This window comes from Magallana gigas, chromosome 9 (assembly GCF_963853765.1).
Source record: "Magallana gigas chromosome 9, xbMagGiga1.1, whole genome shotgun sequence".
NCBI lineage: Eukaryota > Metazoa > Mollusca > Bivalvia > Ostreida > Ostreidae > Magallana > Magallana gigas.
Window position 1 is genome coordinate 1,556,765 of NC_088861.1, and position 15,886 is coordinate 1,572,650.

Here is a 15,886-nt window from a genome sequence, read left to right on the forward strand (position 1 = left end):
ATACTTAACTTTCTTGCTCTCGACAGTTTTCGTAAATGTTCGGATAAATTCGGGGAAGGAAACACGTCATAATTATGTCAACAAAAGTTCAGATAGGTACAGTTTTTTTACGTAAGCAAATGTGCATATGTGTTGTTTACTTTTTTAAAGGATTTTGTATTGTTAAATAAAATATATGTATGCGATTTAGAGGTAAGAATTTTCCTTTGAAACGCTGTCTGTTCCACCATAATGCTATGCACCGCAAAGGATTATTGGGATACGTAGCCTAGAACTTTTTCACGCGGGTCCACAAAATTTTCTTTGAACTATGTGCAGATTTCAACTCGAATTTCCTCCGTACACGTTGTTTATGGAGCTCGTTACGCGAGCGGCGCTTAGCGCCGCCTCGCTGCGCTCGCTATCAATCTGTTTTATGTTTTCGTTTATTTATTTTTTTTATTTTAAATCTGTGTTTCCACGGTAATAAGTGTTTTACTTAAAGAAATGCATTTCTTTCATGCAGGTTAATACTTTTGCATTTGATATCTCAATTCCTTGGCTGAGCATTTACGTTTAATTGCAAAAATCTTTTAAATGTTTTAAATTAAAAAAAAATCCTTCTTCAATGGAAAATGCTGAGACATTTAAATGCATGTTAAATCTTAAAATGGTGTTGTGTCAAATTGCAAGAACATGTATTGCACAATATACTTTAACATATAAACGCATATATTGACATTTTCATTTTACCCATTTTGTATATATGTTAATAAATGAACACTCTTTAAACGTATTCATATTACTGCACACCTCATACTGTAAACGTATTATATTTGGCGTGTTCGATATTTTTCGGAAATTAGTTTATGAACGTTTGACTATTCTTATATATACATGCATTGCATTTAGCGATGTACTTTATTAAGCGGAAGTCGCAATCCGCCAAAAACGCTAAATAAAATACACACCCAAATGTAGTACGTTTACAGTAAATTAGTTGCTAAAAAAGACATATTTCTAAGTATGCCAAAACAAGGTATCACGACCCGGTAAGATAACACAGGACCAGGCCCTCTCAGTAAATAGCACTTACTAAATAACGGTATCAGTGATTTATCAAATTTGTTTACAAGACCTGTGATAAAAATATTATGCAATGTTTATAGATACATTTTCCCTGATAAAACACCTCAAGAATCTATTATTGATCATTTAGAAGAAGATTTATAATTTTTTTCTTTTATTCTGATAAATAACAATTGTAAAAAACAGTTATACAGTATCATAATATTGAAAACAACACAACACAACACAACAGGCATTATTAAATCTCTTTTTTTTTCTTGTATTCATTTAAAAAGAATACTAAAAAAAACTTGTGATACCGTTATTTTTAATTTCTCTTTTTAAAGAAGTCTTTATCAAGTCCATTGTTTTACTCGAGTTATTCGAAAAACATAATTTAGTGATATGATTTGGTTGGCTCCGTAAAAATATTTAAGAGTTAACACTTCACGCAAGAGTTCGTCAACTTGACTTGAAAGGTCTATGTTGTCCAACATCCTATGAAATATAAATGAGTTTGTTAAATACGCACAAATTGTAAAAACTATCATAAAACTCTTTAGCTTTTGCAGTTTGCAACATATCGATGAATCTATTCTTGGTATCGCAAATCCTGTTGATTCATTTCTAAAACCCTCTGTTTTTAAAATAAGACAAGTTATTGTTAGTGTACAAAATATTATAATGTAATTTAAACAATAGAGCGCATGATGGAGATCTGTTAAAAAATGGGGAAAATACTTTACCGTTTGATTCCTCAAAACTTTGCATTTCCTTTGAACTTGATTTTGATACCTAAACGTTGATAGATAAAAAAAAATAATCATGAGTTAATCATTTATAAATAATTCATACAATAATATAAGTTTCGGGGGGGGGGGTTTCAAAAATAATTCTAATATTGACAGATGACTGATGTAATTCATGATATTAAAGCTAATCAGAAAGTAACAACAACTTAATAAGCTCAGCTACAGGAATTTACGAAAATAGACAAAAATGTCGACGTGTGATGCAAAGTGATGACATTCTTTATTTAGTCTTTTGACTAGGGGGTGTAAAATGAATCCAGCGCAAATCCTATTTCACGAATAGATTCGCAACTGAATAAAATACCTTACGTAACTTTTTAAATGTAGAAAAAATGTTAACTTACAAATTTGCTTTTTGATGTTTTTGTTGATAATGTCCTTGATTCATATTTCTTCACTTTCCTTGTTACTGCTTGTCGAACCTATTAATAATTGTATGTTTAGAACATGCCGACCCTTGTATATTTTATTTTAATTGTAATATGCAATATGATAACATATGACAATATTCATTAATAACTGTAAATTCATGAAGGAACTTGTAATTTGAAATGTTGATTCATGTCTGTTTAATTACAAAATCCAATCATGCCATTGTTAATCGGTCTAAAGTAATGCAAGGAACACATAAAACATTTTTGCTGACAAAGTCTTTGTAATAAATACTACGTCTCGTAAAGATGTCGATGGTTAAAAATACTTGTCATTGATAGGTTTTAAATAGAGAAATAAGGTCATTTAAGAATAGGATTACACTTTGGAACCAAATTAATTGATGACTGCACAATGTTTGTGAAATGAATTACTTCAAAAGGGGGGGGGCGTACTTTCGTGAATTAAACTATGCACAATTACAAAAGAATGCGTTTTGTGATTTGTTGGATAAAAGTCTTCTTGGTAAATGGAACCCACTGACTGCACAAAAGTTAAGTCCAATGAAATATAATTATTTAATAAGGTTGTACCATTATTTTGGTTTAATGCCAACTGTTTTATTATCGGACCATGTTATTAATATCCTTAACCACCAACACCTCTTATGATTCATACTATCATTATTTTCTTATAGGTTTTACTATATTTACATGTAAGATATGTTTCAATCTTTAATAATAAAAACATTTTTTCCAAGTTTCATCATATGAATCAAATACAATGTAAAAAAAACATGTACCTGGGTATTTAGTAGGACATGGAAAATAAATATAAATAGGCCCTGTAAAAAAAAGAACATAGCTGAAAGCATAGTTAACTTATACCTTTCATAAAAAAATAAATTGAAAGTGGGAAGAACCAATGTCCTTAAACGTTTGAAGACATAAATATTTAAGTTTAACTTTTTGTATCCATACTTAAGATTCAACAAAATTATCTTCAATAAAGTTGCAAGGTAGCTAGTGAATATATTTCGCCAAAAATGATTTTCACATATTACATGCACATGTAGGACATTAATAAAGAAATAAGAACTATTTACTAATCATTTTCTGTGAAACAATATTTATCAAAATATTATACATCTAGTTTATGAAAATAACAATTTTGACCACCATTTTGTTTATTTCACTTAATGAGGAGTAGTGGCCAATACTGTGGAATCATTAGATTTCGTGGTGGCTCAATTTTCGTGGAATTCGTGGGTACCTCTCATCCACAAATTAACATCTCCCATGAATTAATAAATTAGGGCTATACAGTTACATTTCTCATGTATGTATACCAAAATACACGAAATTAAGTCCACACATGCCTGTAAAATTTAAGCAATCCACCAAAATTGCCCCCCCCCCCCTCCCCACGAATTTTAAAGATTTCACAGTATACTAACTATCATATCTTCCTTATTTTTTAGATAAGATGTCTTTAGTTTAAACATTCTCATTTAATAAAGAAAACAGGCAATCAACATACTTCTGAAAATTAATTATTCAGCTATATACTCATATAGAGCTCTCCTATTTTAAGGGAGATTAAGAGTGGGAAAATGGCAACAATCCCCGAGCCTTTTAACCATTAGATTATTGTAACAACTTTTTAAATTAGACAAATAAAAATATTCGGTATTCTGAGAAAATAGAAACTGGTGCGTTTCGGGTTTTAATTGGAAACTTATGTTTGAAGATCAGTTTTCAATTACGGACAATTTTCCAAAAAATAAATTATATTATACTATACATTTTTTTTATTAAAATGTGTATTACAAAAGTTTAGATATCATTCACATAAAAAAAGAAAAAAGAATCCCTTTTTCAGTTACCTGAAGAGAATTAAATATAGCAAATAAATACTGAAATACGACGGCGGCTCCTCCAAGAGACAAAACTCCAAAAACCCACGTTAATCCAAGCGTGGGCAGTAACGCACACATCCCTCGTATGCCGCTTCTGTGATGTAAAAAAAATATTGCATTGTACAATGAAAATAAACATCACATATTACAATGCAACGAAACAAATAACGTGTATGAAGTAATTATTGTTTTATAATTAACGATCTTAAGATTAATATTGGATCTCTCATGGTTTGTGATGATATATGGTTTTTTAAATTAACTTTTTTCATTTCACAATATAACACATTCACACATAAACGTACATACTGGTAATAGCCTAATTAATACAAACTACTGTTCAAGTTGACACATTTCTATAGAAATTGAAATTAACCAATATATCTCTTGAGGTTAAATATTATAGATGTTTAATATCGAACATGAATTTTATCTAACGAGTTGTGTGTTTTCTATACCAATGGTGGTGAAGGAAATCATTCAACGAGCTGAGTATAAATCATATACCATCACAAACCATTAGCCAGTAGTTATCCTGTGTTTAAATCATGTTTATGAGATTTTTCATTGCAAAACTTCCAAAGGTATTTCAAAAAAGAAATAAGAAAAGAAAAAACTTGTGACATCATCCAAGTTCAATAACAAAAAATCATTACATTTACAAATATTATTTACACCGCAATATGAGCTGAACATATGCATTTGACAAATATTTCAGTTAAACTCGAATTCTTTTATATTATGAGGTGATTAAATACGTCGGGGGAGGGGGTCAAATCAAAGAAGTCCCGAAGGGCTTAATGATAGATTTGATCATTCCGACCGCGTCTGACCATCACATCATATTTTAATAATGATTCCATTGTTACTTATATGTTCAGTAGTTGTACGATTAAATATGAAAATAGTCATTGATGATTCGTAATAAAATTGATTCGTAGTGTAACAGAGGAAGACACTTTAAAATAGATTGCAACTATTTAACTTAAACTTTGATTGTTTGGTTAGTATACATGTAATTAATTTATAAATAATAAAAAATCTTTTTTGTAGATCAAACATATCGACTTTCACAAACACGGTAATTTTTGAATACTCACATCGTTTTCTCTTTTACAGTTTTCTTCAGCATAAATGACGAAGAAAACATCGTTTTCATAACGATGATAAGAATTATAAAATTAACCTGAAATGTAAAGTTAACATATGTATTTAAATATCATATGTAAAATAAAAGAGCACATTGCTCTTTATTAACAAAAGAATGATGGGCCAAATTTCTAACCTATGCAACAATTTCCAAACAAAAATATTGCAAGATAGCTTTACTACTACAAAGAAAACCAAAGAGACAAGTAAGATACTTTTTAATTGCTTCCGAAAATTGGGATTATCTTTCGTTGATTTTTTTTCGTCTTCAAAGATGTCCCCTTCACTACTTAATATACTTATCACAAAAACAGTTATGTCTCAATATTATCTCTAGACACTTTCCGATACTAAGGTCTCATAGTACATGCATGAAAAATCTCCGATTTCTCTAGTTAGTCTATGAATTTGTTTCTAGCTGTAAAAAAAAAACGTTCATGTGTTAAGGTATAATTCATTTGCAAACAGTCTAAGCCCCAGCCCCACCCCAACCCCCCCCCCCCTAATTTTCAAATTAATTCTATATAATATTAAACCGCCCACAACCCGCTGGAACTAAATAAATTGTGGTGATAGCCATCCTCTACCAACCCATTCTCAGTGTCAGATTTGGATAAAAGCAAAAAACAAAACACCATATATATATATATATATATATATATATATATATATATATATATATATATATATATATATATATATATATATGAGAAACACCTTCTCACATTAGCACGGTTTTGTATACTCTTATAACTTACTACTAGCCTTTCAATTTGAACGTTTATCTGACATCAAAACTGTTGATTAATAGCTTGCTTTTATATACAGTAATTTGGCAACTCGGTGTTCTTTCAGACGAATTTAATATCGGATTCTTACTTTTTGATTTTGTATTGAACAGAAGTTACACAAATATTTGCCTAGCTTTGTGTATATAGAATTTCATATTTTTGTCGAATTTTATTGGGACCAAAACTTTTTTAAGTTTTGGAAAAAAACATTCAATTTTCAATATTTTTGGCGAGGAAAAAATATAGAATTTGAAAGTGACAACAAAATACAATCAGCTGATTTGATCAAAAAAGGTCACTAATATTAAATAATGCATCCTATTAGTTTTTTTTTTAAATTTTTTAAATACAATAGATTGCACAGGAAACCTAATTTCAATTTGGTAAATAAACATAGCAGCTTGAAAGCAGTGTTTTCTTTTTGTTATTTTTGGTTTGACTGATGTTGTTTCGTTTTCTATAAATTGCGTAATGGCATAATATAAAAAAATATGACATCCCTTATTGTGTCAAATATAATTTTACCAAGATTATTGCCAAGGCTGGACCAATAAATCCAAAAAGTGTATCATTTCTCAACCAACAACTGCAAATCAGAAAAAAAGTACGATAGATTATTCGTTGATGTGTACTTTAATACATTATGCTTAAAGAATTTAGTGAAAATGTCAGAACGTAATATAACTACTCACAATGTTTCATCTCCATAACCACCTACGTTTGTTGACAGTAGGGTTATTCCAACAATCGCAGCAGGCAGGCCTATTTGTGAAAATATTATACAATATATCTATTTTCCAAAACATATCTCAAATAATACACAATCCAAACTTTAAATCGTCAAGCTTATTGCATACTTTGTCAAATTTATAATAACAATGTAAAAGACAGATACCCCAGCCTAAAAGTAGCAAGAGGCCGGAACTAGATCTTGAACTGAAAACATCCAATACAGCGATAGCCAGGTCGATTCCAAGCGCTAACATGATGCAAAACATGGCGAGGAAAAAGTACTGCAGCAGAGCTGCAATAACACTGCACCCCACCTAGAAATGGCAAGTCTACGTATCACCAATTATAAACTGCAAGGACTATTCACTGATGAAACATACTGATAACATGTACTGTAAATTCCTAATTAAACGCGAGGAAATAATATCCGCGTAAAATCGCGAGAAGCATCCTTCGCGGATTTTAAAATCTCGCCATAATATAAGGAATTTACAGTATATATTAGGTTCATATTTATACATTACCCTGTAACATTAATATTTTATCATTTGTGTAAATGAGGAACAGTGTCTATTTACTTACTTACTTACTTTTAACCATTCATTTACTAATTTCTGTCACGAATAAAACATAGTAAACATACGAAAAGAAAACGTGTATGTTTGCAGCCTTAAATTCCTAGATAAGTGATCATAAGTTTCATCTAAATGAAACATATCATTGTCGGATAACAATCGATCATATGTTATTTTACAAAGACTACAAAGCTTTTTCTTACACAATATTTGTTTCTCAAACATTTTTTAAAAATATTTACTGTATCATTGGTTTGATCCAAAACTGTTAGGAACAACAGATATGCAATGGAAAGCGCTAGACAGAGATTGATAATAAGTACAGACCGACGATTCTTCAAGTACCTAAAAACAAATCAACATTAAATAATTTAACATTTAGAAACATATATATATATCCATGGCCAAATTAAGGTTATTTCAACCAAAATGGATAAAAATATCCATATAAAATATTGGAATAATATTGAAAATTAAACTGCATTCTAAGGCTTAACATTTGAATTAAACGATAATTAAAAGCTCAAAAACTTACATGTAATTTTCATGTGGTTATTGAGTTCCAGTCTTGTCAAATGTAAGTTAACTTTAGGGGTCCTTTTTATCACGTTAAGTTGTAGATAAAACACATTATTTTTTAAATGATTTTGAAAAAAATAAAAATACCTCCAAAAGTAAAGATAAATGACTATAGTGGCCAAAGCTCCTAGGACTGAAAAACTGCATCCAATGTAGGTAATTAATGTCAATGCTTGCGAATGGCTCTAGAAATTAATGTAATTGATTTTTTTTAATGACAACCTACAGAACACGCCAACTAAAAATACTAAACATAATGACCGCAAAATTATTAAAAAACAAAACACAATTATATTGTATTGAATAATATTAGTCAAATTATTTACACTGGGAGTCTTGGTCAGACTCATCAGAATGGCAAAGTTGGTTAGATGGTTGCACGTGCATGTAACCTGAGTGTCGGTGAAGCTTTTTAAGGAGCATCCAGACGTGTTCCATACACTAAAAAATAAATGTTGATTGTAAACAAAAACAGAGACAGAAGAAGAAAAAGAGAGAAAAAAATACCATTGTAAAAGGATCACAGTTTTTTTTTAATGAAAAAGCTGCTGAAATTTTTTGAATTTCTGTGAGCAATTATGTCTTAAAATCTAACCTGACTAAATTATTCCGGTCTTCTGACAGGAAGACACAATTTGGAGAACTAGTAGTACTGTTAGAAACCTTTTGAAAAACAACATATGCACTTAAATATACACGTTTAACAAACTAGTTTTCTTTTCAAATTTTAAACAAGATTTCAAGAATTACTAGTTCTGCAAAACAGATAATGAATACGGTCGTACATTTCTCCTTTGGAATGAAAGTGTGATGTTTTCATTAAGATTCGTTGAAATCAATCCGTCAACGGTAAGAGACAAAACGCTTGAACCAATACTCCTGTATTGAAAAAGACAGACTATGTAAATAGTAAGCAAGGTTCTGTTCAAGTCATTAATATTTTATTTACAAACAGACTGATGGATATGCCAACAATACATGGGGTTGAAATATTTGATCAGAATTAGATTTTTTTTTTTGCTGAGGGTTGATAAATGTTTATTGAAATTATGAAACGTACGTTTCATTTCCAGAGAGGAACTCGGAGCCAATGTTATCATACTTAACAGCCGTGAACGCAACACCGTCTCCTAAAAAGATCGATTGATGAAGTGATTGATTGTAATGCAAGCTTGGTCATATTTATGACACAATCCAGTATATACAGTTAACTTATTATCAAATATTTATTTTATATTATGCTTCTTATTTTGATGTTAGGCTTAAACCTTTCGTAAGAAATAAAATAACATCAAGATCTATTAAACCCCAATTAATAATTACCTTTAATATCTCCTAAAGCTTCACTTGGCAATGTGAAATGGGTTGTTAGCTGTTGACTGTTGCCTTCTGTTTTCTTTGGAAACTTGATATCAGTAGTTTTTGCAATTTTTTCTATGCTTAAAACTGTGCAATATAAATAAAACATGATAGGTATTAAACACCAGGATATATTTGATCAAATCTGTCAGTTGAGTTTTCACATTGAAATTAATTCAACGTTTCTTCTCTGAGAATTTTTTTGTGCTACTGTGGGTTCAATTTTTTTATTATGCTTCATATTTGTAGATTTAGTGGAGTTAACCTGTCACATGAAAAAACATTCCAAACAAATTAAGAATCGAACTCATCATTCGTTACACACAGAAGCAATTTACGAAATCGCATCCGAGTGAGCCTGACAATACCTGAAATTTACTGATTTTAACGTATTCCTCGGGTATTACTCTGTACAGTAGTTTCAATTTCCAGAGAGAATATATGTCAACTTTTTCAACAATAAAACATTTGCAAAGTCAAAACAATCAAGTTTATGATATACGCATATTTATGACTCTGTGGTATTCAAAGTGTGATGATTCGATCTAGATTTCGTTTAAAGAGTATTTTTAGTTAGATAAAAGGCTTGAACTTTGAAAGTTAAGATACCAAGCAACAGAGTAATGAATGTTTTATAGGGTTGTACAGTGGAGCCTCAGTTATCCGGACGCTTTCGTTCCCATGTCCAATCGCCCGGATAGGTGAATCGTCGGATATCTGAAATGTGTCTATTGTTTTCATGAATGATAATGTATTTGTATACAATGGCTCCCAGTGTTGATACTCGGGTTTTTTTGCCTTTTATACCATATAGCAACACATGCTAGAGTTGTCTGCTTATATGAACGTTTTTAGATATAAAGATCTCTGCTTTATTTTATTATTGTGGCATGAAATATTAACCGGACAATAATGATAGCCGAATCTAGCTAAATTCTTTGTGTCCAAGTGTGATATGTGTGTGATACACGGTTGTTTGCAATTTTCCAATTTTTGAAAGTGATTTGGGAGGTCAGTGCGTTTATACAAGCTACTCATAAGGGTCAAGCACGTAAAAAGGTGTGAAACTTAATTAACAGGGGTAATCTTTTGTACTGAGTAGGGTATTATCAAATCTTACCGTCCGGTTAAATGAAGCAAGATTAATAGTAAATCAGTGTTTTGTGGTAAAAACAGACCGTCCGGATTCCGAACGCGGAATTCCGGATAAATGGGACAAAATAATGTATAAAAAATCTGTTCCCAAATAAAATCGTCCGTAAACTTAAGCGTCCGGTTATCTGGCGTCCGGATATCTAAGGCCCCACTGTATATCTTAAGATAAATAAAATAAATCTTTCTTACGCATGTTAGTCTTGTTGACAGTTACTGATTGATTAACTTGTAAGGCCTTGGTCACAGATTTCGCAAACTTGTTCACCGATGATAATATTTTGCTCGTAACCTGCAAACAATTTATATTGTTATGAGTTTTTGACATATGCTTAAAGAATATCAAATATCATTTAAAGGGTAAATAAAATATTTTATTTATTAAACATAACAAATCGACCGTACTTAATAAGAAAAAGTATTGCCAACATTTTAAAGTTTATATCTGAGTCTGTTAAATAATTGACAGTGAAAATAAGGACCCTAAAAGCGAGTGATAAAAAATTCAAATGTAAGCTGAAAACTGTATCCAATCAAAAATATTACATTTTATCATTTGTATTACTATAGATATTTTTTGGAAAAAAATTTAACCAACTTGAAGATCATTATATATGTTTTGTAATACATTTATTTAGACCAATTAGATTTTAAAACTTTTGTCTTATTATCGTAACAAGACAGAATTGTATTCAATAGGGATAAAAACATTTATTTCCTGAAGTAAGTATCTGCTTTATACAAATATTAGTTTAAAATCACTTTGATTTTCATTTGCATTGATTTTAATTACTATATTGAAATAACTACCTCTTTTTCCTTGGTTTTATTTTTAGCTTTCACTTGATTTTTTCCATTGTCAAGTATATCGCTAACGACTCCCATAAATACCTGTGTAAAAAATGTTATATCAAATCAGACTTTCATGTGAATGATTTATAAGAATAGAATTATGAAACATTGATGCATTATACACTGAAATAAGGTTGTTTTTTTATTTTACAAATCTGCATGATTTGGTTTTTTAACAATAATTTAATATATTTTAACTCTTACATGTGTACAGCTTAAGTTATTTTCCAAACAACTAATGGCAATTTATTCAACCACGTTAACTTGCATTCCAGAATCTGTCTGTCTGTTTTCTCTTTTATTTACGGTTGTATGTTAAACAAAAAAATCTAACGAATTTTTTTTATAATACCACAGGACTTCTTACACTTCTTATGTAACGTCCAATCTTTTGTCGAGAGTATGTTCAGAGAAATAAGCATTACCTGTGTTGTTTTGTTGGCTGAAGCTTGGTTTGTAAAATTGACTGTTTTTTCAGATATGGTAGATATCAGGTCCACACTTTGTATGATGTCATTGTGAGCAACGTCATTATCATTGGAAGAGGTGATGGAGTTGTTGACGATTGATGAAATCGACGATAAAGATGATTCTAATGCATTCTCGGTTAACTCTGTGGTATCATTGAGGAGCTGGAAGCACAATGTATTGAGTTATATCTTTAGAATTACTGAATTGATTTATATTAAAATTAATTCTGATAATTTCTGCGAATTATAATCATAATAGCCACTGACGGATTGGTTTTAAAGACGTAATTTAACATCAATTAAGTTCTTTTTATGAACAGTTATAAAAACTGGAAAAAAACTCGAATAAAATCTTGTTCGCTGTGATTATCTTAACGTTGAATGCATGCTAAAATTACAAATCTCAAAGAAATATCGCCGTTTAAAATTATATGCGAAACTTTCACAAAGGTGCGGAAACCTTATTAAATTATTACGTTTTCGATCTTTTCAAGCTCTTCTTTTTTACAGCCATCTGAATTTATTACGGTTGCCCATGATCCAAGTATTAAGCATTTTCTAGTTTTTTCACCTATAATAATAAAAAACAATTTGATAGTTAAGATTTTCTGCTGTAATGGTATAAAAAAGAATCAGAATCTCATTTTGTTCAAACTTTTGATAATGCAACATTTTAATTGCAAAAATATATTTCTTTTGAGACATATATTTGTATCTTCTAAATTAAAGTCTAATTTATTACCCGAATACCCGTCTGGACATGGGATTATTGCTTCCTGTCCTGCTTGCGTTGTTGGCCAGTCACCTTCCTTTTGACAGAGTTTTTCACCTGAACACAGAGGATAAGTTTTGCATAAAGAAATGTGCAACTGTAGTTTTCAATGTTTCATAAGAGAGAGAGAGAGAGAGAGAGAGAGAGAGAGAGAGAGAGAGAGAGAGAGAGAGAGAGAGAGAGAGAGAGTTACTCTACCTTTCTTCAAGACAGTGATTGCAGAGAATAATTCTGAGGAACTACTGGAGCAATTACTTCTCAGTTTGCATTCAACGGTAACATTAGACGCCGCAGTAAAATTACAGGTAAAGTTGTGATTAGAATTGTATTGACACTTTATTTCTGTCTTGTTCACACACATTTTGATATCCGTGCCATTCTTTATATATGCATCTTTCTTGTTTGTGACGTAACAATTAACATTGAAAGGACTTCCTTCCTCCACAGATGAACGAATAGGTTTAATCACGAGAATGGGTTTTTGCTTTATATTTATCTGCGTTGTCATTTGCCCTCTAAATATTATTCCCTGAATTTCTTCTTTTACGTTGCAAGTATACTGCCCTAAAATGATAGTAGAAATGATTAGAATACATCGGTATCAACGTGAGTCATGTGATACAACAGAATATATGTACCGGGAGAATGATATTTTGGGGGGAGGGGGTTATACTTTGTATTATTATTATTATTTTAGATTTATTTAAAAAAATATGCCAGATGTGCTTTTCACAGTTTTTTTTTCTTGTGGATATTGATTCCTTACGTTTAATCAGGAATCTGCATTAGTTATTAATTCGCAAACAATGCCAAGGCAGTGCTCATAATGACACATTATTATGAAGTTGATGTTATATTTCCACGTATTTATATTTGTACTATACAAATGAAAACTGTTACGTTACGAAAAAATGAAACAACATTTTAAATGTTAATTTGTTGAAATTGTAAATCAGCAAACGATTAGGAGATTTTTTTAATTTGTGAAATCAGCGTAACTTTTGAATTTAATACAATATCACAACAATAATTGTCTTCGTGAAGTGACTTAGCAATATGGTCAATGGAAATAATTTTGATTATAATCACTCAATTTTTGAATAAACTAAAATGGGAATTTGTGAGGATGTGTGATTATGCATCCTGATGAACTTACATAAATCAACAGAACAAGTATGAAATTTTTAACAAAATATTTAATAACAAAATAAAATAAAATTCAACAGAAAATTCAACGAGAAAAAACCAAACAAACAAAAATATACAAATTAAATAATGAAATGAAGGAAAAGTCTATATAGTCAGCCCGGTTCCGGTGCACGTGGTGTTTAAGAACCCTCAGGTGAACACGTGGTTACAGTCAGGCTTAGGTATATCGGCAACCACCAGAACTAAGTTGAAGTACATGTAGAAAGTTCACATGCTGCACGGGTCTATCGAGGCTTCATTAGACGAAAGTTTTCCTTGGAAATGTAAATAACCCATGGCCTCGTCCACGCTGATTGGAGGTTTCTTTCAATAAACTCAATAAACAGAATATAAGTTTTCAAATGACACAAATTATATAAATATCAAACTTTCACAATGTTAAGTTAAAGCACGTATCTGCATTGACGATTATAAATTGGTAAAACTGCGAGGATCACCCTCAGGTATAAATTCATAAGTAGTTTTAGAGATGTGTCGAAAGGGCCGCCGTAGTTCACTCACTCACTGTAGAACAGCGGTCTCTATAAATTATCCCATGAAAATGGAAACGGCTACTCATAAATACAGGAGCTGGAAATATTTCAGCACCCAAGAACCCTCCTTCCCTGACAGGTATTGACGTTCTGTAGGGACGGGGAAATTTACGGCAAAACAAGGCAGAAAAGACCCTTATAAAATAAACAAAAAGAAAAACATACTACCGAAAACCTATTCAAACACGTGTGGTTAAAACGTACAAAAATGGGTTGTTTAAATACCTGATGTTTTTCTAAAACAGGCCCCTGAGCACTAGACGGGATGACGACCACGTCTATCGGCTGATGTTCCCGGGTACTACCCGTGCATACTTTTACCAACTATTTAAGGTATCAACGAGGGGCTCCCCACAGGATTGATATGTTACCACGGTAACCAAGGGTCAAAGTATTAAAACAAGGGGCTCTCCAAAGGATAAACCGAAAAGGTGAACCAAGGGGAATTATAATTATACACAACGAATTTTAGTTTGTTACATACCTCCCTCTTATAAGACTAAACAACATTTAGTCCACCCAAACCAACAAACTAAAATTGAAAATAAACAAACGCAAACTATATACAAATGCATTATATAAATCCATATTTATCCAGACACAAAGCTATAGCATATAGTTAGTCAATCGCATCATCCGAACACATTCTTGACAAAGAGTCTGCAACTGAATTCTGTGTACCACGAATATACCTAATCGAGAACACAAACTCCTGCAAAAGAAGACTCCATCGTAACAATCTTTGATTAGATAGCTTTGACCTCTGTAACCACTGCAATGGTGCATGATCAGTCTCGATTTCAAATGGTTTACCTTCTAAATACACCCTGAGACTCTGAACCGCCCACACAATAGCTAGGCACTCTTTTTCTACCACAGCATAATTTCTCTCAGCAGGACTGAACTTTTTGCTTAAAAAACAAATTGGATGCTTACCATCTTCAAACTCTTGCTCTAGTACTGCTCCTGCACCGTGTGCGCTTGCGTCTGTGCGCAAAATAAATGATCTGCTAAAGTCTGGACTTCGAAGAACTGGTTCTGATAGTAACTTACCTTTCAACTCTTTGAAGGAGTGATCAAGGTCGTCTGTCCATTTGATCTTGTTGGGCGTTCTCTTTCTCGTCAGGTCTGTAAGCGGAAGTGCTACTGTGGCAAAGTTTGGAATAAATTTCCGGTAGAACCCAATCATACCTAGAAAAGACTTTACCTTTTTCTTTGTAGTTGGAATCGGAAAGTTTTGTATGGCTTCTACTTTCGACATCATCGGTTTTATTTTCCCACTCCCTATGGTATGACCAAGAAAACAAAGTTCATTAAAACCAAACTCACATTTTGCCGGTCGAGCTGCTAAGTTTGCTTTTCTCAAGGCTTCGAACACTGTCCCCAGATGTTCAAGATGTTCTTCCCAGGTGTTGCTATAGATACCAATATCATCAATGAATGCCTCCGTGAAATCCTCCAGCCCTGTAAGAACTTTGCTTACCAGTCTAACAAACGTAGCCGGTGCGTTCACCATTCCGAATGGCATAACTGTAAAACTGAAATGTCCAAATGGAGTTACAAA

At 31.6% G+C, this 15,886-nt stretch overlaps 1 protein-coding gene across 1 annotated transcript in view; it reads right to left on the reverse strand.

Moving 5' to 3' along the window:
* Nucleotides 1-1,232: 1,232 nt before the first annotated feature.
* LOC136271293 (adhesion G protein-coupled receptor L3-like) overlaps nucleotides 1,233-15,886 on the reverse strand; it is a 58,518-nt gene continuing 43,864 nt past the window's right edge. Inside the window, exons 11-33 of the mRNA XM_066071003.1 lie at nucleotides 12,779-13,144; nucleotides 12,551-12,637; nucleotides 12,285-12,379; nucleotides 11,764-11,970; nucleotides 11,297-11,377; nucleotides 10,679-10,778; nucleotides 9,299-9,421; nucleotides 9,036-9,105; nucleotides 8,761-8,854; nucleotides 8,571-8,638; nucleotides 8,302-8,416; nucleotides 8,063-8,160; nucleotides 7,639-7,741; nucleotides 6,985-7,135; nucleotides 6,782-6,851; nucleotides 6,615-6,675; nucleotides 5,250-5,335; nucleotides 4,117-4,243; nucleotides 3,034-3,075; nucleotides 2,204-2,281; nucleotides 1,794-1,842; nucleotides 1,632-1,684; nucleotides 1,233-1,545 (exon numbers count right to left, since the gene is read on the reverse strand). Coding sequence (XP_065927075.1) covers nucleotides 1,510-1,545; nucleotides 1,632-1,684; nucleotides 1,794-1,842; nucleotides 2,204-2,281; nucleotides 3,034-3,075; nucleotides 4,117-4,243; nucleotides 5,250-5,335; nucleotides 6,615-6,675; nucleotides 6,782-6,851; nucleotides 6,985-7,135; nucleotides 7,639-7,741; nucleotides 8,063-8,160; nucleotides 8,302-8,416; nucleotides 8,571-8,638; nucleotides 8,761-8,854; nucleotides 9,036-9,105; nucleotides 9,299-9,421; nucleotides 10,679-10,778; nucleotides 11,297-11,377; nucleotides 11,764-11,970; nucleotides 12,285-12,379; nucleotides 12,551-12,637; nucleotides 12,779-13,144 — 2,360 coding nt within the window. The 3' untranslated portion in view covers nucleotides 1,233-1,509. The remainder of the gene's footprint in view (nucleotides 1,546-1,631; nucleotides 1,685-1,793; nucleotides 1,843-2,203; nucleotides 2,282-3,033; nucleotides 3,076-4,116; nucleotides 4,244-5,249; nucleotides 5,336-6,614; nucleotides 6,676-6,781; nucleotides 6,852-6,984; nucleotides 7,136-7,638; nucleotides 7,742-8,062; nucleotides 8,161-8,301; nucleotides 8,417-8,570; nucleotides 8,639-8,760; nucleotides 8,855-9,035; nucleotides 9,106-9,298; nucleotides 9,422-10,678; nucleotides 10,779-11,296; nucleotides 11,378-11,763; nucleotides 11,971-12,284; nucleotides 12,380-12,550; nucleotides 12,638-12,778; nucleotides 13,145-15,886) is intronic.